General features: G+C 50.5%; 1 protein-coding gene and 1 non-coding gene across 13 annotated transcripts in view; both read right to left on the bottom strand.

Annotated features, from left to right (window-relative positions):
• RNF144A (ring finger protein 144A) overlaps positions 1–22,168 on the bottom strand; it is a 114,367-nt gene that overhangs the window by 56,568 nt on the left and 35,631 nt on the right. For 5 of the 12 annotated variants that reach the window (XM_027621047.2, XM_027621045.2, XM_027621050.2 and 2 more), the window contains one exon: positions 16,093–16,242. The exons of 6 other annotated variants lie outside the window; for them this stretch is intronic. In XM_027621047.2, coding sequence (XP_027476848.1) covers positions 16,093–16,132 — 40 coding nt within the window. In that variant the 5' untranslated portion in view covers positions 16,133–16,242. Of the gene's footprint in view, positions 1–394; positions 417–16,092; positions 16,243–22,168 lie in introns of those variants that run through there. One more of the 12 variants, XM_027621051.1, reaches the window with a different exon arrangement.
• LOC113938790 lies at positions 12,309–12,412 on the bottom strand. The gene has a single exon (XR_003524996.2). It is a non-coding gene; the product is annotated as a U6 spliceosomal RNA (small nuclear RNA).

Below are 22,168 nucleotides of genomic sequence, written 5' to 3'. Positions count from 1 at the left end.
GCCCTTGGTTTGTCCTCACACAGGACCACCAGGAGGTCAGGGAGAGCCTGCCCCCTGCAGCTCCGTCCCACCAAGTCAGAGACTAGTCCCAACAGTACTTGCATATCCAGACCCCAGGCTGAGCCCCTCCCCCACCATTCTAGAACTCACATTCTTGCAGAGCCACTGCAATCTCCCCCGATCCTGGCCCTGGCTGGGGAGACCCCAAGTGCAGATGAGCTCATGAGATGGACAGAGAGCCACCAAAGTCATGATTGAGAGAAGTGATGGTGGCGATGCTGGGGACCCCTTCCCCCCCTCCTTTTCCCAACGCCTCGCCCACCCCCACGCTGCATCCGTCAGCCAGACAACGCTAGGAGCTCTCCTAGATGTAAAAACAAACGGCAAAACTTACTCAAAATTAGCTCTGACATGGTGGCGTGGATCCGTGGTGCATGAGCAGAGCTTTAATTCAGAGAGAGAAGAAAAGCCCCGGACGACCAGGGTCGGTGCGCTAAGCGCAGAACCCGCTGCTTCCTGAACATGAAGCTTTGTTCACGGCCCACCCCTGAGGGACTTGAACAGAATCAAATAAACTGATGCAACCTTTCCTGCAGGGAGACAGAGATGCGAACTTCAGATTATTCCCAGGAAAACACCATCCACGAGCGGGGAGCAGGCTTCCAAGGGGAAGCCTTCCTGCCGCGGATACCCAGAATAACACAAGTCTATGAACCGTATTTCCTTCCAGCCCAGCGTGCCAGCCTGGGTCTGTCCTCCCAGAACCAGGGCGCGGAGCCCCTGCGCGCAGAGAACAGGCGCAGCCGCCACCGACGTCGGATTCGGGGAAGGACGGAGCTGTTGCAGCGATAATGGGTCTAATGGGACCGTGTTCTCTTACGGACATAAAACTCTTTGGTCACTTGAGAATCCTTAGTATAGGATTATAGCACCAAAAATAACAGAACCCACTCTAACCACTATTTTCCTCATTCACAAGTTAGCACCAGCCTCGGACACATCCATGGCCCTGCACGAATTTCCTGACATTCCAAAAGGAAGCAAGTCCAAGTTCTGCAGGGCTGCAGTAGGCCGAGTCCCCTCTCCTCCCCTGGCCAGCTCGTCCCCCTGCCCCCGCCCCTGAGCAAAGACGAAGGGAGGGGCTGGGGTGCTTCCTTGGGGTCCCCCCACTGGCTGTGCACCTGCAGCACCACGACCACATTAGGTTTCTCCCACTGGAAGCTGAGGGTCTCCTCAACCTCCCCCCACACCCACTTCTTAACGTCCCTCCAGGCTTTCGTCTCCTCCTGGCACTCATCACTGTCTTGTTTACCTTACTTATCTCATGGGCTCTGTCCCCACTCCAGAATGTGCTCTCCCTGAGGGCGGCAATCTCCATCTGCTTTGCTCACTCCTGTACCCGGAGCTCCTACAACAGCATTTGTTCAGGAAACACACTCCATGAGAGCAGGTCAGCACAATCAGACACTCCACAGCTCCTTGCCGGGGGGAAAAAGCCTGGATATCGGTGCAAAAAGAACCACTTCCTCTATTATCTGCGGAGCTCCCTTAGTGACAGGGAGGATCTTTTTTTTTTAATATTTTATTTATTTATTTGACAGAAAGAGCGCGAGAGAGGAAACACAAGCACGGGAGTGGGAGAGGGAGAAGCAGGCTTCCCACTGAGCTGGGAGCCCGATGCGGGGCTCGATCCCAGGACCCCGGGATCACAACCCAAGCTGAAGGCAGAAGCCTAGCGATTGAGCCACCCAGGCGCCCCATAACAGGGAGAACCTTAGGCCCGTGGAACATCAACTACCTGGTATAACATCCGACGTTACACCTGGTACAACGTGCGCTATGTGGAAAGTCAATATTTGCTGAGTGGATGGCTCAGTAACTACTCGCAATTAAGTGTGATTTTCTCTACAGTGAAATAAAAACACTCATTTTGGTCCAATAAATTCACGTGAAAATTGCCCAAAGGACCATGGTGTGAACATGCAGAAAATGTGCCAGGCTTCTCTTCCTAGGAACCAGGGCGCTGGCTCCCAGCCTCAGCTCTGCCCTCAGCCAGCTCCGTGACCTTGGCAGATCTCAAGTGCTCGGCGCCCCGGTGTACGCACATAGAAAATGATAGGGTTCATTTTCCACCTGTAAAAATCAACTGCACATTTTCTAAATTATATAACTTGGTTAGAGTTAAGGAGAAACCAATCAATTTGCATTGCAAATGCAATGAGAGGCCCTCTGGACAGGTAACAGGGTAACAGGCAATATTCACCGACGCCCTTAAACAGTGTTTAAATCCTTTGAATTCATCATAGAATCAAAAACATCAGGGGCACGGAAATGTCCGTTACAGTGTTTCCGGGAACATGATTAAACTTGAAGTACATAAATGTAACTTTTTAAAAGGCAGCAGAGGCAGAAGAATGGAAAAGTGCGGGGGTACCAGTTGAAGTTCAAAATGATACAGCACATTAAAAGAGTTTTTGGTCAAAATCTACAAAGCTTTACCTACGTTGACCCATTGACACAGAAACCCCACTTCTGGGCATGGGAGCAGTATATAAAGTTAGTCATGGCGGTCCTGTTTGAAACACCAAAAGATGAAAAACAATCCAAGTTGGACACTGGTGAAATAAGCCGCGGCACATCCAGACTGTGGACACCAGGAGCCGCGGACAGTGCGCAGAGGGCTTCCTACGCGTGAAAACGGAAAGGACTGCAAGACACATTAAGAAAACCCAAGTATACAGTGGTACGTATTATGCCCTGAACACTGGGTGAACATCATGTATACTTGCATTTATCTTTATTTGCATAAAGAAACAGTGGATGAATACCCTAGATCCTAATTAAAACAGCCTCCGAACACGGCGGGCAAGGCTGGAGGGTGGAAAGAATGGCCGGGCACAGAGGCAAAGAGAACTTCCCAATATTTACGTTTAAATAAATCTGCTTGCAAACCACATGGACATCCCTATTTTAAAATTACAATGTTTTGTGCTTCCTTCAGCAACACATATATTAAGATTACAATGTTCTAATAAAATGAATTTAAATGTCATATTCATGATAAGTTTAGGATAAAGAAAGGGTCTCTCTTCTGGTCTTCATTCAGTCAAGGGACAGTGTCTGTTCACTCGACACGCCTACTTAAAGTTAGCAAACGTATGTCAGTCACTATTACATAAATTGAGAAAAAAGTTCCGAACGATATTTAATAGCATTTTTCTTCTCCGAGCTTGCTCAGAATTCCAAAAATGTCAGTGTATCTCTGCTCTCCTACATGTCTTTCTGAATTTAAGATCTGACATTTATTTCATCGTCAAGAGGTTCAACATCCTCCGACTGGCTGTCAGAGCTGAGATTTCGGATGAGCACCTGTCAGCTCAAGGAGAAAGGCTTTCACAGTGCCAGGCTTTGGGAGAGAGTTTTTGGTTTTCCCACAAGGTAAAAAAAGAAAAGCGACATTAATTCAAATAAGAATTAAGAAATAATAATAATAGCTATTGTTCATCGAGAACTCCTCGGCCACCAGCCCTCGTCCGGCATCTGGCAGAGGGGCCCGGGCACAGGGAGGCCCGCCACGGAGACGGGCCCCGTTCCCCTCTTACCCGCGGGCTCCCTCGTCTGAAATGAAACTAGACTGTGGGAAGCTGCAGGTGTCACGAGGCAGCGACACCACTGGCCACGCGCAGATCCCCGCTTCAAACGCATTCAAACACTCCTGGAGGAGAGGTGTGAGTGAGTCTCCCCCCCTTTCTACAGGTTAGGATCGGAGAGGGAGCTGCTAAACGAGCAATCTGTGATCCACCGATGAGCACGAACCGTGGCCCAAGAAACAGTGTGGCCCAGCCCTAATTCCTGCATCCTTCCTCCTGCTGCTGAACAGCGCGCTCCCCTAAAGCCCAGGAGAGGTGCAGAGCACCGGTCGGCAAATTTTATCCATAAAGGTCAGACAGTAAGTATTTTGGGTTTTGAGGGCCACACGGCCTCTGTAGCAATGACCGGACTCTGCTGCCAGAGCCCCAAGGCCGCCAGACACAGCTCCCAACTTGCCGGGCCAACCTTCCCCCCTCTCTACACAGTTAACTCGTGTAACAAAGTTTTTTGCCCCTAAAATTTCATGTCCACTCCGAAATGCCTGAGCCTGCTGTGAAGACGTGTCACAACCTCATCCTCAGCCCCTGCACCACCCTCGTGGCCTCACGTTGGACCCAGTCTACATCAAGAAAGAACATTCTATTTTGGCCACACGCTCTAGCGCTTATTGCCTGAAGAAGTTCTGGGCCTTCCCACACACGGCCTCCGCTGGTGCCGTGCCAACGGCACAAGCATCCACTTCTGTCTTTCTCCACCTAGTGAATCTGTGTCTCTCCCTCACAAGCCTGCTGGTGGCATCTCCCAAGGCCCCCACAGACAAGCATGAGGACCCCCCGTGAATCTCACGGGCCCCGTGTCCGAGGCACCTCACCCACAACTTACCTCCACAGTAAGTTTACAAGAGTCTCAGGGTCAAAGCCATGTCACCTGCCCTCATGCTCCTGCTCTTCGCACCTTCTGTTCTGCGGGTTTGATGACAACATGGCGGCCTCCCCTCAGAGGGGCCTAGGATGTGCCACAGAAGGAAGCCAGCCAGTCTGTGGTTAAACAGGGAATGTAATTCTGAGAAAAGATACTCCGTCTCTCTTACCCAAGGAGCCTAAGACACCACGTGAGCCTCACACAGACAACATCCTTCATGGAAGGTGTGTGGTCTCTGGGATCAGAGGCCACTGGGTTCGTTACCGTGTCAGCCACGTCCTGTGGCAAGTCCCATAAGGCTCATGGTTCCTGTGGCGCCATCCTGAACAACACAACACACACTGCTTCACTTAGCCCTGTCACTGGCTGTGAAGTCCACACCCATATCCCCACGTGATAGATAAGAAGACTGAGATGTTGAAGCCCCACAAAGTCTCCCGTGTTAAATATCGGGGCTCAGCGTCACCAAGGTAATGCTTATCTCACAGCTCCAACCGTAACTCATGGCCTCGGGGGTGCCGCTGTAGACGGCATCTGCTTGTCGCTGATCATTCAGAATGTGCTTTTGGGATTACTCTGCCCCCGCTGGTAGAAGGTGAGCACTGTCTGGCGAAGGTGAGCTGGAGAACTGATCTCACTACCTCTGTCCTGCCTGATCACCTGCCTTATCTGCCGCAAGCCTCTATAAAACGTTTCCTCTGGAAGTTTCAGCCAGGACCCAGCCCAAGGATGGGACCGCCCACCTTGGCCTCAGCAGCGCGTATAGGTTGGACACACCCCAGAGACACAGCTGTCTGCCTTGTCAGTCAGTCACAAGATACATCTGCAGCAAGCAGCCAATCTCTCAGGTAGGAGTGTTCCGAAGCCAGAGGGACTAGGAAGCAGGGGACCTAGGGAGGGAAAGGAGTGCCAACAGGGGTCTAACCCCACTTTTCCACTCCAAAAAATCACTACTAGCCCATAGAAGAAACCACCTGGGGCTGCTTCCGCTCAACCCAACCCACTCGAAAAATTCTTCTAAAGGTAAAAATAAGTTACAAGCATATGAAGATGTGCAGTTTAAGAAGATGAGTGGGGGTGAACACCAGAAGTTATATAATATCCCTGCTGTAGGTTGGGGGAAAGTTCTCTCCCAAAGTTTGACAAAGGAGCAAAGGGGCATGACAGCACTTCAGACTGTCACTCAATCTGCAGAACCCTCCTGCAAATGAGCCAGCATGTGCCCACAACCCCTGCCTGGGGCCAGGAGGAGGGGGGAGGCGGAGGAGGAGGGGGGCCAGTTAAAATGAGAGACTGCTCAGGGGTACACTGTTGCTCAGGCTTCCAGGGAAGCAGGTGGGCTTCGCTGGCTCCAGCCTGGTTGGCTCTTACTTGTACGAGGCGGTGGGCATGGAGCAGAGAGCCATCCCTCCCAGGACACCACTTGTGAACCAGGCTGACATCCCCCGACCTCTTTGCACACCGGTAAGAAAAGACCAGAAAGAAAACTGCATTCAGTTCAAAAGCAGCAAAGCAGGAAGCTAGAAATAGCTCTTCTGTACTCTCTTCACTTGCAGTAGGAAAACATTCAAGGCCTCACTTCAAAGGTGGAGGTGCAGATGCAGGTGCAGGTTAGAGAATTGGGAGTTGAATCCATGCCAAAAATACAATACAAGAGCGAGGGAGAGCCTTGGGAATCCTATTGTCCAAGCCCTCGTTCTCTACATCACTCAGAAACAAGTGATTTCCACCATCACGGAACCGAGCGGCAGAATCAAACCAGGAGACAGGACTCCTAATTCCCAGATCATCGGAGCTGCCGGGCCACCCCACTGAGATCTCAGGGCTGCCTGCACTTATTCTAAAGATTAACTGGCAGCCCATTCCTCGTGAGCTGTTCCACGTGGCTGAAATGCTGGGCAGAGGGCGGGGTCAGGGAAAACACGCCGTCACCCTGAGCCTAGCCTGCCCTCGGCCAGACCCCACCTAACGCCGTCACCCTGAGCCTAGCCTGCCCTCGGCCAGACCCCACCTAACGCCGTCACCCTGAGCCTAGCCTGCCCTCGGCCAGACCCCACCTAAGAACCCCATTTATTTTCCAGTCCAAGATCAGGATTATCCCACATTCCAGACGGGCCCGTCAGCAGGGCCCTCCCCACCCCTGCAGATCTCAGGGTGCCTAAGAAATCAGGCCCACTCGAGAAACCAGACAACGCTGAAGGCCACACCTCACAGACTCCTGGACGTCGAGGGAACCGAGAGAACACCCATCTGCACAGCCCTCCCAGAGGTCCCGAGTAACTTCCGCGCTGGGGCCAACCTCAAACCAGCTGGAGCTTCCAGAACAAAGGGGTGGTAGGAAACCAGCAGACAACAACAATAAGGTAAAATAAAATGGCGATCAGTGCTTTTGATTTTCTACACTCACCCGATATTCTACAAGGTGCGTGCTCTCCTTCATAATAAAACAGGCAAAAAAATGTGGCAACGAGAAAAGACATGTTTAGGAAAATAAGGTAGAGCCAGGAGTGATTTCTGTGCAAAAAATTCACATCCTCGAGGTTGGTTTGCTTTCTTTAAGAAACATTTTTGTGCACTCAGTTTTGTGCAGGCCATGGCGCTGGGGGCATAAATGTAGCTCAAAACCTCCAACAGGGATGAGGGCCTGGGGGGAAGGACAGGAAGCACCAGGCCAGCCGGGAGGTCACAGCAGGAAATGTTGTACAGAAAGAAGGCTCACGCCACCCACTTCCCGGGCCTGGTGGCCAAGCGCCGACCCTGGCACCACATGACCTGGGTCACACAGGCCTGCAGGCCCTGCTCTCCAGGGGAACTCGGGCAAGTCACTGAACCAAGCCGGGCCTCAGTTTCCACATCTACAAACAGAAGGCGACACCTGTACTTTGGGAGGGCTGCCAGAACCAAGGACTGCAGACCGGGTGGCGCACACAACAACGTACCGTCAGGCAGTTCTAGGGGCTGAGTCTGAGATCAGGCATCCCAGGGCTGGTCCCTTCAGAGGCTGCGAGGGACACTCTGTTCCAGGCCTCTCTCTCCCTTGGCTTGCAGGTGGCTGTCTTCCTCCTGTGTCCCTTCCCACCGTCTTCCTTTTGGATGTGTCTGTCTCCAAATTTCCCCTTCTCACGAGGACGCCTGTGAGCTGGTGCACGGCCCACCCCGGTGACCTTGTTTCTACTGGATTCCCTCTGGAAAGGCCCTGTCTCCACATAACAGCACATCCACAGGTCCTGCGGACAGGACTCAGCACATGAATTTGGGGACACAGCCCACAGCAGTGCTCAGGGCCGTCGTGAGGACCAGACACATGAACAGATGTGACACGCTGCTACCAGGGCCGGAACTCGGTCAGTGCTCCGCAACGAAGGAGGACGGTTGCCGTGGTCGTGAACACTGGTGCTCCCTCACGGATGACGGGCTGTCGTCACGGCCAGAGCCACGGACCAGCAGGCAGGAGACCCGAGGTGCCCGAGGCCACGGCCACATTGTCCCTGAACCTGGGACCTCATCTGACGGCCACGCCTGAGCTGCACTCCGCCAACCTCGCAGCGTCACTGCTGGGGAACGGGAGATGCTCGGGAGACGTGGCGTGGCGGTCACCGCCCGCTCTGATGTTGGAGGGGGGTGATTCTCCGAGGCGTTGGCAGGGGGCCTACCAGGTCCAAAAGTGAATCCTTTGACCTGAAGAAGAGTTACTTTGCTTCTCCCTAGACACTGTGGCTCAACTGATTTGTAAAAAACAAATTTACAGGTAATTCTGGCTGCTATTTTGTACGGCTGGACAAAATGACCAAGTCATCAGGTGGATTTGTCCCCTGTGAGGAGACCAGGCCGGCCCTGCAGAACGGAGGGGCTCCTCCAGTCTAGGAGTCCAGCTGGGAAGCCCGGGGTCTTGTTACTGCCAGGGCCACAGGCCACACTGTAATTACTGGACCAGTGTGCCATGCTCCCAGAATAAATCCTTGGTTTGCCCTGGCCAAGGAGGTGACTAGCAATGGGTGAAGCTACCAACCAGAAGTTTGTTCTGGCATTAATTCGACCTGCCTGCCTTCTGTGCCCTAAATGTTCATTGTTCTCCTCCTTCAACCAAAATAAAATACAAATGTCCTTTGCCAACATATTTTAACTCGTGAGTCATCCCGGAGAATATTCTCATTGTGTAGTTTCTAATGCAAACAAGGAAAGCCAGACGGGTTCTAAAACATATATCCAGAGTGGATGCGAGAGAAGACACTTGAGGAAGGGACCCAGGCAGGGCTGGGTGGGCTGGCCGCCGCCGCTGTCGCCGCCACCATCAGCACAGGCCCTGCTGCCTTAGCCTCACACCGTGCCAGGCGACAGCACCCTGCCGTCCCCTCAAGTTCCACGTCACGGCTGCCAGGCCCCGGGGAGCAGCTGTGGCAGAGCACGGGGGGCCCACATTTAAAAGCAGCGAACAACAAATCCCAGAACATATTCCACTTCATGTGTGAACTGCTAAGAGCCTCGGGTCATGGAGCACCATCGGGGAGTCCCAGGAGGGGTGGGGACTGGGGCCGTGTGTGAGGACGCGGGGACAGAGGGGCCCCCAAAATGCCCTGTGGATGGCTATAAAACTCACGACCCCGTTAGCAGAAGCCAAGCAGGAACTCAAGGGTCGATCCGAGGAAAGGAGCCTGGGCAGGGTAGACACATGCACGTGCAAGGACAGAGGGCTCCCAGGTGGCAATGCCCAGGAGGGGGGACCACGGGGCTCACAGCAGGGAACCGGGCCGTGTGCCCATCGGGGATCTGGGCAGGTGCGGAACCTGGGCGCTCGCCCAACCGCGGGCTCCCTCTGAGACCTGCACACACAACACCCCCCGCGGTTCTTACTCTACTGAACAAAGGAGCTTCTTCAGACCACCCCAGACCAGCTTCCAAAACACTACGTACGGCGCTGCAGAAAGCTGGGGAAGGAGGCCCTCGCAGAAAAGGCATTGAGCTACTATTAACCTCTACCTTAAAATGTTCTTTTTATAATAGGCTGTTAGGGATATTTTGGTGACTGGGGATTTCAACAGTGGCAATTTGTCCTTCTCCCAAAACAAACCTCAAAGCACAGGCTTGCAGGTTCTGGGAAGGCCAGAGCCGCTCCTGATGACCAGACGGTCCCGTCTGTGTCTCTGCTGTTTTGGTCTCTGCATCCTGGGAAGACAACATCCACCACGTGGGGAATGAGCCCAACGTTAAAATCTTCCAGAGCCACCCTGGCCAATGTGTCCAAATGAGACTCACAGGGTCCGCCAAATCACCTCTTTTCTTACTAAATATAGGGCTTAAGAAACAAGGCAAATGCAGGGCCTCACAGGATGGGGCACACAATGGTTTGCTGAGTGAATGCCTTCTCTTGGACTGAATGTGTGATTGTGGGGCTTGGGGTGTTTTCCTCTTTCTTACATTTTAAATAACACTAAACTTTTAACTCTCTCAAAACTACAATGGACATCCTGTTTAAAAATGGGAAACAATAAATGAAAATCCCAGTGAACCTATACTGGTTGTGAAAACAGAGATTTCCTTTTAATATTACAAAATTAATTACCAAAAAAAAAAAATGCTGTGCTTATTTCGCTTTTTACCTAGAAATGTCAGGGAAATGGCTTCATCTATGGAGTCCTGAGGACAGAGCCCTGTAACGTTTTCCAGAACCCGGAGCCATGGGCCATCCACACTGCGCCTCCGATGAAGTCACATCCACATGCACCTGCTGTCCGCATGTGAAGTTTACATCCATGCCCAAGAGTGTAAGAGGGTACCCAAACCCTCATAATGGTCCCCAAAACTCATCAAAGCCCTAAATATACAGACCTTTCTGTAACTGGGTAATTGAAAGAAAACACCCTCCCTGCAGGAGGGGGCTGGGGGCTGCCAACCCACTGACCTGACGTTTCCACTGGCCCGAGAGCATGGCCTGCACCGAGCAGCTCAGCCTCCCGCCACAGCCTCCAACACACGCCCTTGCAGCAACCAAGGACGCGACCCATTTCCCCTCCTGGACACATCACAAACCACTGTGTGCAGAGTGTTTTATGCTCCCTGCGATGCTCCATCCTGGTAGCACCTGGCCCGTGGAGCCAAGCGAAGCTCTCGTCCACGCACCACTCCACAGGAAGCATCCTGCAGAAGTACTCGGAGGACTCCTTCATACTCGTGACCCAACTTCTACACCCCCTTCTCCTCACACCCTCCTTGATCTCAAGCCACAAGGATTCCACGGAAGGAGAATTCAGACCGGAGGGCGATATGCTCTCTGGCTCTTGGTTTTGTTGTTTGTTCCTTTATATTTCTGCTCTTCCTGCAACGGTTTCCTCTTGTTGGGGCCCCTACATTAGTTCTCCTACAGCTCTGCCTCGGAGCTGGTCATGGGGGCCAGTTGGTGAGTGAGGAGAATACGAGACTCGAGCAACTCGAGGGACGGTTCTCAAATGCAAACCTCCCTACCGCGGGCACACTGCATGCCCCACATTTTCCCCTCGTGTGGGGCTGCTTGGGGGAAGAAACTATATTAAATTCAGCTTAAAAACCCCAATCCCTCATCCAGCGACTGCACATAAAGGACATATAACCCAGAAACTCTGAGTTTTACCTCTAGGTGTGTCACTAACCAGTGAGAGGTCTTCTCCTCTTTGATTAAAAAGGAAGAACAGAAGAAGAGAAGAAAGAAACACAGAAGGAGGGAAGGACAAAGGGAGGGAAGGAAGTTAAACTCCTTGGTTTATCTGAGCCTCTTCCCTTGTCATGTCCTTTCATTCCGTCATTTTGGATGGAGGCCCCCAGGGAGACGGCATCTACGTGGATCCACACATTCAATTATACAGATTCGTTCTGAGCAGGGAATGAAGCAAAACAAAGTGGTTTCTCAGAGGAGAACAAGATGCCAAGAAGTAGTTTAACACGTGACAAGGAGTGTCTGGGAGCGGGGAGAGCGACACAGGTCCCCAGCTAAGCACAACAGAGCCAGCACGCAGGATGCACCTGATGAGGACGTGCTGCATATTAACTCCGGGGCCTAACAAAAAACTGAGTGGAAGTTCTTTCACCTCCAAAACGCACGACATATTTCAACCCAAAGACTCCTTGCTTGGCCAGTAAGGGTTAACATCTGCTGAACCAAAAGTCAGGCTTGTATTCTGAAGTATTTAAGGTTCCTTCCATCTGCGAACTCTCGATGTTACCTTGCCCCCTTCTCTCCAGACCCTGGTGTGTCCCTGTGGAAGGTGTAGTTCAGAAAGAAGTGTCCTCACACGTCTCAAATACAGAAACTGGATTTCAGGAGTCAACCTGCTTCTCCTGGACTTGTTAGCCTGATTCCAGTCCATGTACAACTTATCCCCAGTCCTCTGCTTCCGCGTGCGCAGGACGATCCCCTTATCCAGCCGTCTTTTAAAATTATCATTATGTTGGGGCGCCTGGGTGGCTCAGTTGGTGAAGCTTTCAACTCTTGATTTCGGCTCAGGTCACAATCTCTGGGTTGTGAGATCGAGCCCCACATCGGGCTTGGCGCTGAGCATGGATCCTGCTTAGGATTCTCCCTCTCCCTCTGCCCCTCCCTGCTCTCTCTCTCCCTCTCTAAAAATAATAATAATAATAATAATGAAATAAAGTAAAATCATCACACTCAGGTGGCCTCTCTTCCATGGCCAACGCTACCACAGTTCAAAGACCTCCAAAGGTTTAGCACTGGCCTCATGATGGCACAAACCAGAGGGGCAGTAAGAAACCCATGAATTGATTTAACATGAGACGTTGGGAAAAAAAGCTATTTATTATTTCTCTTCCAACCACAGAAGTATCACGTGTTCCTGCGTGTCATCCTTGTGCGGGGGCCATGCTGATCTTCTCTGGATGGGTCCAAATTTTTAGTATGTGTGCATTATCACATGATGTTTTAAAAGAGAAAATACAACAAAAGACATAAAAAAGACAAATGATAAGCCCACAAACCAAGAAAGACGTCAAGGGGACCAGGTTTATTTCAAACAGCAAAGCAGCACGCATGCGCACACACACGCACCCCTTCAATTGGCGTTACACTGACCAATGACCTCACACAATCCCTTTGCTGCCAAGTTCAAAATATGATGCAGGCCAGTTCTTCCTTCAGCTGAAGGAAGTAAATAAAACCACTTGTGAACATGAATCCGGGAGCAGTGCCGGGACCCTGCGACACTCTCCCGTGTGTGCACACCAGGACCCCACGCCGGCTCGGACATCACAGGCATGACCACGCCCTGTGCAGAGGAGGAGGGTGGGAGCCAGGGAGAAGAAATAAATGCACAGAACAAGCCGACGGCGCCTCTAACTTCCATCAACCTCTCTGCACTCCAGCATTTCTGAGTCATGACTGCTTTCTCTTCACTTCGCAGACCAGGTCAAGTTCCTTTAGTTGTGTATGTCAGTCATCACCTTCCAGAACACACAGCGGCCACTCTCATCGCCCTGATGAAGTAGCATCTAAGGACCCTGGGGGCCTCCCTCCACTCCACTGCTCCAACAAAACAAAGGCAGAGGCTCCCTTCCCGGCATGCCTTCCATGCATCAGAAGCAAACTTCTGCTAGGCTAAGTTTTTTAAAAATAAGAAGTTAAGCCAGACTCTAAGCGTTGCTCTGGAAATGTCCGAGAGGCTCGACTCTGCTGTAAGGATTTCCTTCCAAAGGTACAAACATCCACGCTGCACATCCTAGCCCATCCCGGGGGAAAAACAGAAGAAAATAAAATCAAAGGGTTTCAATGAGCAAAAAACCAAACAACGCACAATTTATATTCCTCTTCCCGTGTTTCCACGTAGTTTTCCATCGGCCTCCACGGTCACAGAACAGCCTCCCAGATATTACAGGCAATCTGTGCATTTCTAAAGAACAACTGATTCTTAGAATCCCAGAATGGGAGGGTTGGGGAGGGGGAGCACTTAGGAAACAAAGGGTCACAGCAAGGAAGTGACACAGAACTAACCGCGTGGGCCCCACATGAGAGCAGGCGCTGAGGTCAGAGACCTGTGTCATGCCAGACAAACCACTCGGGGTCCGAGGGGCCTGGGTACCCACCTGCTGCTCCAGCCACCTACAGTTCCCCGGAATGTGAGCAAGCAAATGGACCCCAGGGTCTCTGTGTTCTTAACCATCAAACTACTTTGCAAATGTTCTCTGTCCCGCCCCACCTCTCAATCCCTCTGCTTCCTTTCTACCTTGCCCCCCAGCCCCCGGCAACCCCCAGGCAGTGCCCTGGAGAGCAGGCTGTGAAAGAGGCAAGGCTTCCCAGACCCAGAGACATGGGTGGGAGGGCTCCCTGGAGCTACAGGCCGGCTGGGATGCTTCTGACGGAGATCACCGGCCTCACGGGGAGCTGGGTCTGGGCCGCAACAGCGTCTTCTGCAGGATCTGGTGGCCCTATCTCCCACGGGGAGTGGTGTGTGCTTGGGACAGGTCTAGGGTGCTTGAGTGGGACCGTCACATGTCCTCCGCCCTCAGGGATTAACAGAATGGCCAGGCCAGCAGCCAGCACTGCTGGGCAATGACCATGAGCCATACGTGGGCTCACTGAAAGCATCATTTAGGCGACTAGCCATGGAGTCAAGGGAACACTCAGCTTGTATCCAAGGGCCTTCAGAAGGCCCCTGGATCTCGGCCGTGGTCTTCACAACCCACCCAGCGGCACCCTGGACACCTGACCCTGGTCACGACCCAGACCCTCTTCCCCACCCTCTGTCCTTCAAGGGTTTTGTGAGGGAACTGGCCTTTCACCAGCCAGAAGCTTCCGATTCACATGCTGAGCTGCACGGGCCACCCAGCAGAAGATAGCAGACCCTCATTGCCCTGTGAGGGGACCAAGGTGTGCAAAGGAAGCAGGCAGGATTTGGAGCCGGGCAAACTGGACATTACACACGGGTCAGCCCTGTGGCACCGAGCATGACCTCCCTGGGTCTCCATTTCCTTCTGTCCAAAACAAGGTGGAAAGGCCAACCTCCTAGGTCACCTCGAGGAATAAAGCAGGTTACACGTGCGAAGTACCCAACAGGGCCTGGACAGAGGAAACCCACACGAGTGACGACTGTCGCAGTCATGAGCTCATCACAGAGCCGAAAGGGAGAGAGCTCTTAAACTTCCTCTCAAAGAAAAGACACCAGTGTTCCCTAACATTTAATTTAACGTGTCCCATGCTAACTGCAAGTGCTTCTGAGAAGCGGTCAGTGGGTGCGCTGCCTGTCCCTCCCCGCTGTAGGTGCAGACAGAATTCGCCCTTCTGAGCACATGGGTGAAAGCCATGACCCATGAGGGGACGCAGGCCTGGCCTCAGCTCCCTCGCGGCCTCGATTCCACGGGGCTCCTGGCACGTCTGAGCGAATGTCCACGGAGACTAAGCAGAGCTCATAAAAACGCTGCCTGTGACCCCTGGCGTGCGGCTGGGGGACAGGGAGAGCACAGAGCCGGGCCCTGCGACGCCAGCAGGTGGCCGGCCTGGTGCGGGAAGGGCCCGGCTGCACCACACAGCCTCAGGGGAGCAGAGAACAGGGTTCTGAGTCCTCTACCCCAGCTCAGACCACACGCCCTCGTTGGTCTGCAAACAAAAGAGAAAGAAGACGTTCTGCTGCCAAAAGCGTTCTGTAAGCCCGTGGCCTGCGTGAGCGCTCAGGCCCCCGCCGTCTGAGATACCTGGATGGTAACCCCACAGCTGTGCACAGGCTCTGGGTCTGGTGACGCCACCCACCTTGTCAGCCAAAACGAGGTAGGCGAGGAACACGGAGCACACGTACTTCTCTGACTTCGGTGTTTTCAGGCACGTGCCGCAGAGACAGCAAGAACCTCCGTCTGTGTCACGTGCCAGGCCCGGCCCCGCACGTGCCCCTGCCCACACTCCCAGAACCACTGCCCTACCGGGAAGAACCCTTTGGGAAGTCCTTCATGGCCACAGGGACGTTCCCAGAATAGTGGACAACGAAGCTCTGGCTTGTCACAGAAGAGCCACAGCAAAGAGCCACGAACACGCCCCCACATTCAGGCGAGAGTCGGCAGCGCGACGGCTGAAGGTGCGGGTCATGGCTGGCTTCCACACCTTCCCAGAGCACCTGCAGCTCCACCAACCAGGGGCTTCAGAAGGGGGTCTCACGGGTCACTTCCTCGAGGGGTATCCTCACAAGTCTACACAGAGCTAGACCGTTTGGGTCTGGAATTTTGTCTTTAATACTGCTCTACTAAAACTCTTCTTTCCTTCCAGGCCAGGTGACAGCTAAAGGGGGTAGGGACAAAAGCAAGGAAGGCTTGTCCTCTCTTCTGTCTGGCCTGTCTCTGTCACAGCAGTTAGCAAGCCAGCCAGGTTTTGTCTTGAAACACCCCTTCGACTCTCTGGACCTCTGGCCAGTCTTTCGAGGGGAGCCGCAGGTCGGAGCAGTGGGGCTGTAAAGGGGTGGCCGGGGCGAGGCACAGTGGGGCCGGGTTCCGATACCCCACGGGTGGCACACGCGACCATCTTCTGCAAGATGGCTGTGTGCTTCCATCTGTCACCTCCCAGAACAACGTGACGAGCCCTGCAGCGGTCCATGCATGCCCTCCATCCTAACCGCCCACCTGAGTCTGTGATGGCCTCACGGGGCACAGCCTGGATCATCAGGTGGCCCCGGCTGCAGCGTCCAGAGGAGACGCTGAGAACCCAGTGTAAGGCTGCTCAAAACACTGGGACTGGGCAGGACGGGGTGGTATCGAGATGGCCTGCAGCACCTGCAAGGGGGGAAAGGGGTACAGCACATAAGGACGTGTCTTCTACTTAAAGCCTTTGCAGAGCTGGGTCTCCGAATATACCCGTAGGTGTTCTCTAGGGTCTCAGAAGATGCCCAGAACCAGAAGCCCCAAACAGTCTCAGTATTTAGAGATATGACAGTGTTACTTAATCCCATAAATACAGGTGTGCGAAGCTGCTCGGAAGAACACAGGGATCGACAGCGCAGAGGCACCACCCCCTGCAGACTACAGGGCACTCTGTGCATTGGGCGGTGCAGCCAGGACCACTAACACCACGGTGGACAGGGGGCAGACCAGTCCCCCTCCCAGCGGTCATGGCACCCCGCTCCTGCCCACTTGCCCCTCCTCCACAGAGCTACACTCTGCACACAGCTACAAGGGGATGCAAAAGGGGCTTGTATCACTGCTGCTCCTTCGGTCGGCACCACTCCAAAGTGCGTCCTGACCTTCAGGTGCTCTCTCGAAGCCCAGCAGATGCAAGGCTTTCCCCGCCGAGCTCACAGTGCAGTCACCAGTGAGCAAATCCACGCCCGCAGGGCCCAGGCATGGGGGGCTGTGACAGAGAAGGGGCTTCTGCACCAGACTTGTCCCAGCTCAAGCTTCCTACAGACCCCTGACCAAGGGGAGGGAGGAGCCAGTGAAAACCCATCCCTGCACTCCAGCCAGGTGGTTGCCAGGGCCCTGAGAGTGTAAGACACAGCCAGGCCAGGTTCAGACTCTGAACTTGGCCCCTGAAGCCCTGGGAGCCACTGATGGAGTTCTGAACAGAGAGTGTCTTCATGTTGGTCATTTTAGAGCAATTACTCCAGAGCCTAAGGGCAGAGAAACCAGTAATAATGTGGAAACGGCCTCCAAGTTTTTTGTAGTGTGTGGACGCTATCAGATAATGAGTAAGGGAGTGGACTACACACGACCAAGCCTTCCAGGAGTGACGTGCTGAGTGGGGCTGAACAGTGGCCCCAGACGCTAGGAGATCCAAACAGAGCATCTCTGAGGATCTCCCTGGAGACAGCAGTGAAATGGGAAGCATCTCTGTGTTAAGAGTCAGCAGACCTGGACTCAAGAGCCAATGGAAAGCTGGATTCCAGAGCTCTGGGACACTTCGTCCCCTCCTGCCCTGCAAGCCTCGCGCCGCCACCTGTCATGGGGGATGGTCACGGGGACGGTCAGTGATGTGAGCACAGGAGCGGGGAAAACAGCGGAGGCCCACGAACAAGAGCAGCAAGGCGGGGAAGGCGGAGGCTCTGAACACCTCCGACTGCGGCTCGGCTGCCCACAGCCGTGCCAGGTACACCGCGTGCCACACACGGAGGACACAGGGAAGGTTATGGAAGGTGTCCTCCTCAGGGACTTTTTTACAGGAAAATAAACAGCTCTGACTGTGTGTCTTACCTCAGGAAAACAGAAACTCGGAATCCGCCAGTTGGCAGCCGGGACTCGGTGTCAGACACAATTTCCTACGAATCAGAGCCCCCTTCACATGTCATCTGGGCTATTCTGGAGCACCCCATAAACCTTAACAAGGCTTGCAGGGATCACCTCATTTTCCGAGGTCTCAGAGGGCCCACGGCCACGTGATATTTTTACAGCTTCTTTTGGAGTGAAGAGCTGTCCGGGTTTTGTACTCACTCTGAACTGAACTAGTATTTAAGTGTGCTGATTATAGCTGCAAACACACTGCTGATTCCAGCGTGTGGCTGGAGAGGTGGACGAGGAAGAAGCCTTGGAAATTTACAGCACAGAAATAGCATATGCGGTCTGTCTGCTTGAAAGAATCGACCCCTCTGTGACCAATAGTGAGAAGACGAGCAAGAGCCTGAAGCAGACAGAAGACGGAGAAGAGCCTTTCTGTCACCCTATCCCTGTTACGGAACACTCGACAGGCTTCTCCTCAGTCTCCCCAGGAAGCCCACAGCAGATCCGGGGCCAGGATGAAGGAGACATGCCAAATCTGGTTGGAAAACTGCGGTCACCCGAGCAAAAGGCCTAGACAGACAGGATCTGGATCTGAAGAAGTCATCTACAGTGGAAATGTGTACCTTGGGGCCTCGTTGGCTCCACAGGGAATGAGCTGGTGGCTGCAGAGCCCAGAAGGGGCCGTGAAGACGCGAACTCTACTCCCGCCACCAGCCCACCCATGACCCCCTTGGAGCTTCCAGTTTCTCTTCTGCTGACATGTAGGGGTTAATTGCAGAGGAGCGTCGGTGGGTTCTGCAGCTCCCCAGCTCTACCTGCAGGCCAGGGCGAGGAATCCTTAGCTAGAGAAGGCTGCAGGTGCCCAAGCCTGTTCAATATGAGTCTGCTCTGACTTTTATTTCCATTTATTTTTAAGACATCAGGCTTCCGTGGGACTCATCTGAAGAAAGGGCCACTGCACCACCCCTCCCCAAAATAAGTTTGGAAACTGCTATACCACAGAGCTCCAGGACTTCCTTTGCGCTGAAGGTTCTACAAGGCTGTATCCAGACACACGGGTGTTGCCAAGCAGTGAAAGGTTCAGGAGAAAAGGCACATCTGATCCGGCCCTAATAGGGACTGGCATAGTGCCACAGACACCTAACAAACACATTTGATCATGAAACCCTGATGTGTCCCAGAATTTCAAGTCCCTGACAAAAACACACGACAAAGAGGTTTCTCTTAAAAAAATAGATACTATTGGCCTTTTCTTTTGTGGGCAGTAATGGTGTGAGTCTCCTTATACATGCTGATACACTATAGAAAATAATAGTAAAATGAAACTACAGAACTAAAAAATCTACAATACCTTGCTGATAATAACTAGTTTTAAAACGGTCCTGTTCTTTCTTTATGTTTGCGTAATGGATGAAGGAGTCTCTCTACGTACATACAGGTTGGATCTGGATCATTCACCTAGTCCAAACCGACCAACAAATGTGTCTTTACCTTAAAACTCACACACCCTCCACTGAAGCACCCTCTGGGATACTCCCAATACCGAAGTGGGTTTAGGACTCAAGAGACCATACCTTTAGTAGCAATAAAGATGTAGTGACTTTAAAAAAAATGAGAAACAGCTACTCCTCTCAATATGATGAATTAGATTCCATAAAGGTCCCTCACACTGGAAAGTAACTAAAGCCCAGTTATAATAGTGAACCAAAAAAAAGCACACATAGCTTATAAACTAAGTCAATCACAGTATTCTAACGCTTTGTGTATTTTAAAAGCCGAGGAGTTATGATATTTATCTTAGACTTTGTATAATATATGGTAGAATTTCAGCAGTATCCACTAAGAGAAAAGAAATAGAATGTATAACTGCCAAATTATAAAATGGAAAAATGCAGTTAAGATTAAAAAGAAATGAACACGCACTAAAAAAAAGAAAGAAAATAGTATAAAAATAATTTGGGAGATAAAGTCCAAATATATTAAAGATCATAAGAAATAGATGGATTAAATTCAATAGCCAAAAGAAAAAAAAATGATAAAATTGAATTGTAAAAAGAGAGGGAGATGCAGAAAACCTTAAGAAATTGGAAAGATTGGAAGTCAAAGGACAGAGAAAGGTGATCCAGGGAAATGCTAACCAAAAGAAAGCTATCAGAAAAATTCGCATTTAAACCAAAAAGCATAACTAGAAAAAAGAAAGCATCTACACAATAGAAGGTCCACTTCATTATGAAGCTATTTCTAAATTTGTATACATGAATTACTTCAAAATATAAAAAGCAAAATTGACAAGTCACTGAAAAAATGGCAACCACACCATCAGAGGGGAAAGTCATTAGATATTATGTAATATAACAAACATATGAAATTTGTAAAAATAAGGAAGATATAAAAAGCACTATTAATCTAAATTTAATAAACATGTAAATCTCCTAGTCAACAAACTGAGAATTCACAAACTTCTCAAAACTACACAGAACATTTACAAAACCTGACCTCACATAGGGTCATAAAAAAATGACCTGGCAAATTTCAAATCATGGTGTCACATGGACCAGGCATTCTGACCTCAGTGCAGCCAAGACAGACATCAATGATGAGAAGAATCCCCAATGTGAGAACTGTAAGAGACTTAACAACTCACGGGTTCAGAAAAAACCACAGACCAATAATGAGAATATTATTTAAAAGTTAAGATGCCATCAAAGCAGTGCTGAGAGGGAAACTCGTCATCTTATTTTTTTTTTTAAGATTTTATTTATTTATTTGACAGAGAGCAAGCGAGGGAACACAAGCAGGGAGAGTGGGGGAGGGAGAAGCAGGCTTCCTGCTGAGCAGGGAGCCTGATGCGGGGCTCAATCCCAGGACCCTGGGATCATGACCTGAGCCGAAGGCAGACGCTTAACGACTGAGCCACCCAGGTGCCCCGGGAAACTCGTCGTCTTAAATGCTTCTATTAGAAAAGAAGCCTAAAAACGACTGAGCTACCTGAGGCTTAAGAAGTTAGGAAAGCAATAAACACAGAGTAGAAGGAAAAGACCCATTACAGAAAAATTATAAAAATAAAACACAAAAAACAGTTAAAATAAAGAGAGTCAACAAACTCAAAAGTGTTTTTCTTTGAAAATAATAATAAAACATACACTCTTTGGCAAGCTGGTCAAGAAAAAAAAGATATGGCCCAAATAAGCTATATTTGTAATGAAACACAAATAGCAGAGACTTAAAATTAAATGCATAATTTTGTACTGATTTAAACTTGAAAACAGGGAATATTAAATATACTCCTAGAAAAATATAACTTAAGAAAACTGGCCCAAAAAGAAAGGAGCTCAGGGAGCCTGGATGGCTCAGTCGGTTAGGCGGCTGCCTTCAGCTCAGGTCATGGTCCCAGGGTCCTGGAATTGAGTCCCCTCATCTGGCTCCCTACTCAGCAGGGGGCCTGCTTCTTCCTCTGCCCCTTCCCCACCCCACCCGCAGCTTGTGCTCTCTCTCTCCCTCTCTTCCTCTTCCTCTCAAAAGTAAATAAAATCTTAAAAAAAAAAAAAGGAAATCAAATAATTTTATAAGCCTTGAAAAAAACCATGAGCACTTAGAAATCTTCCAACAAGGAAAGCACTAGGTCTTGTTTTCAGCTGAGTGATACCAAAATTTCAAGAGCAGATAATTCAAATCATACACAAAATCTTGCAAGGAATAGGAACAAAAGAAAAAAATAAAACTTTTTCAAAATCAGACAAAAGCAGAACGAGTAAGCAAAAATACAGGCAAACTCACTCATGAGTAAATAAAAAAAAAAATTTAAACAAAATAAGACCAAATAGAATCCAGATGTGTATCAGAATTGTATTTAGGGGAGAAAAACCATAAAGTTGAACAAGCTAGATTTACCCTAGGAGTACAAGAGGGTTTACCCTTGGAATAATACCTATAATATAACAGTAAGAAGAAAACAGTGGAAACTATATGGTCATCCTAATAGATGCAGAACAGCCTTTCATAAAACTCAATATACATTTATGATTAAAAACATAAAACACAACTCTGCAAAAGAGAATCATAAGGGAGCTTCCTTAACTTAATAAGGAACATTAAAAAAAAAAAAAAAACCAGCAACATCATTCTTAATTAAATTAGAACATTCCTTAAAAAAATCAGGAACAAGGAAAGGACATCTTCTATTACTTCAACACAACACTGTATTAAGGGCCCAAACTCAAACAGGAAAATGAGAAAACAGGAGAACTGAAAAAAGGAATAAACAATACTTTATTTAGTCACACATGACTTTTTATATATGAAGATCTACAGACAAAATATTAGAAATACTGAAGGCTTAGTAAAATGGCTAAATGTAAGGTCAATATACAAATGTCAATTACATTTTTATACTCCAGCAAAGATGCCACCTCCAAAAGCATCCCAAACTAAGGTGCCTAGGAGCAAACACATACAACATGTATGTGCCTAGGAGAACACAGAAGATGTG

Source organism: Zalophus californianus, chromosome 8 (assembly GCF_009762305.2).
Source record: "Zalophus californianus isolate mZalCal1 chromosome 8, mZalCal1.pri.v2, whole genome shotgun sequence".
NCBI lineage: Eukaryota > Metazoa > Chordata > Mammalia > Carnivora > Otariidae > Zalophus > Zalophus californianus.
The sequence above is the reverse complement of the archived record's forward strand: the minus strand, read 5'-3'. Positions and strand labels throughout refer to the sequence as shown.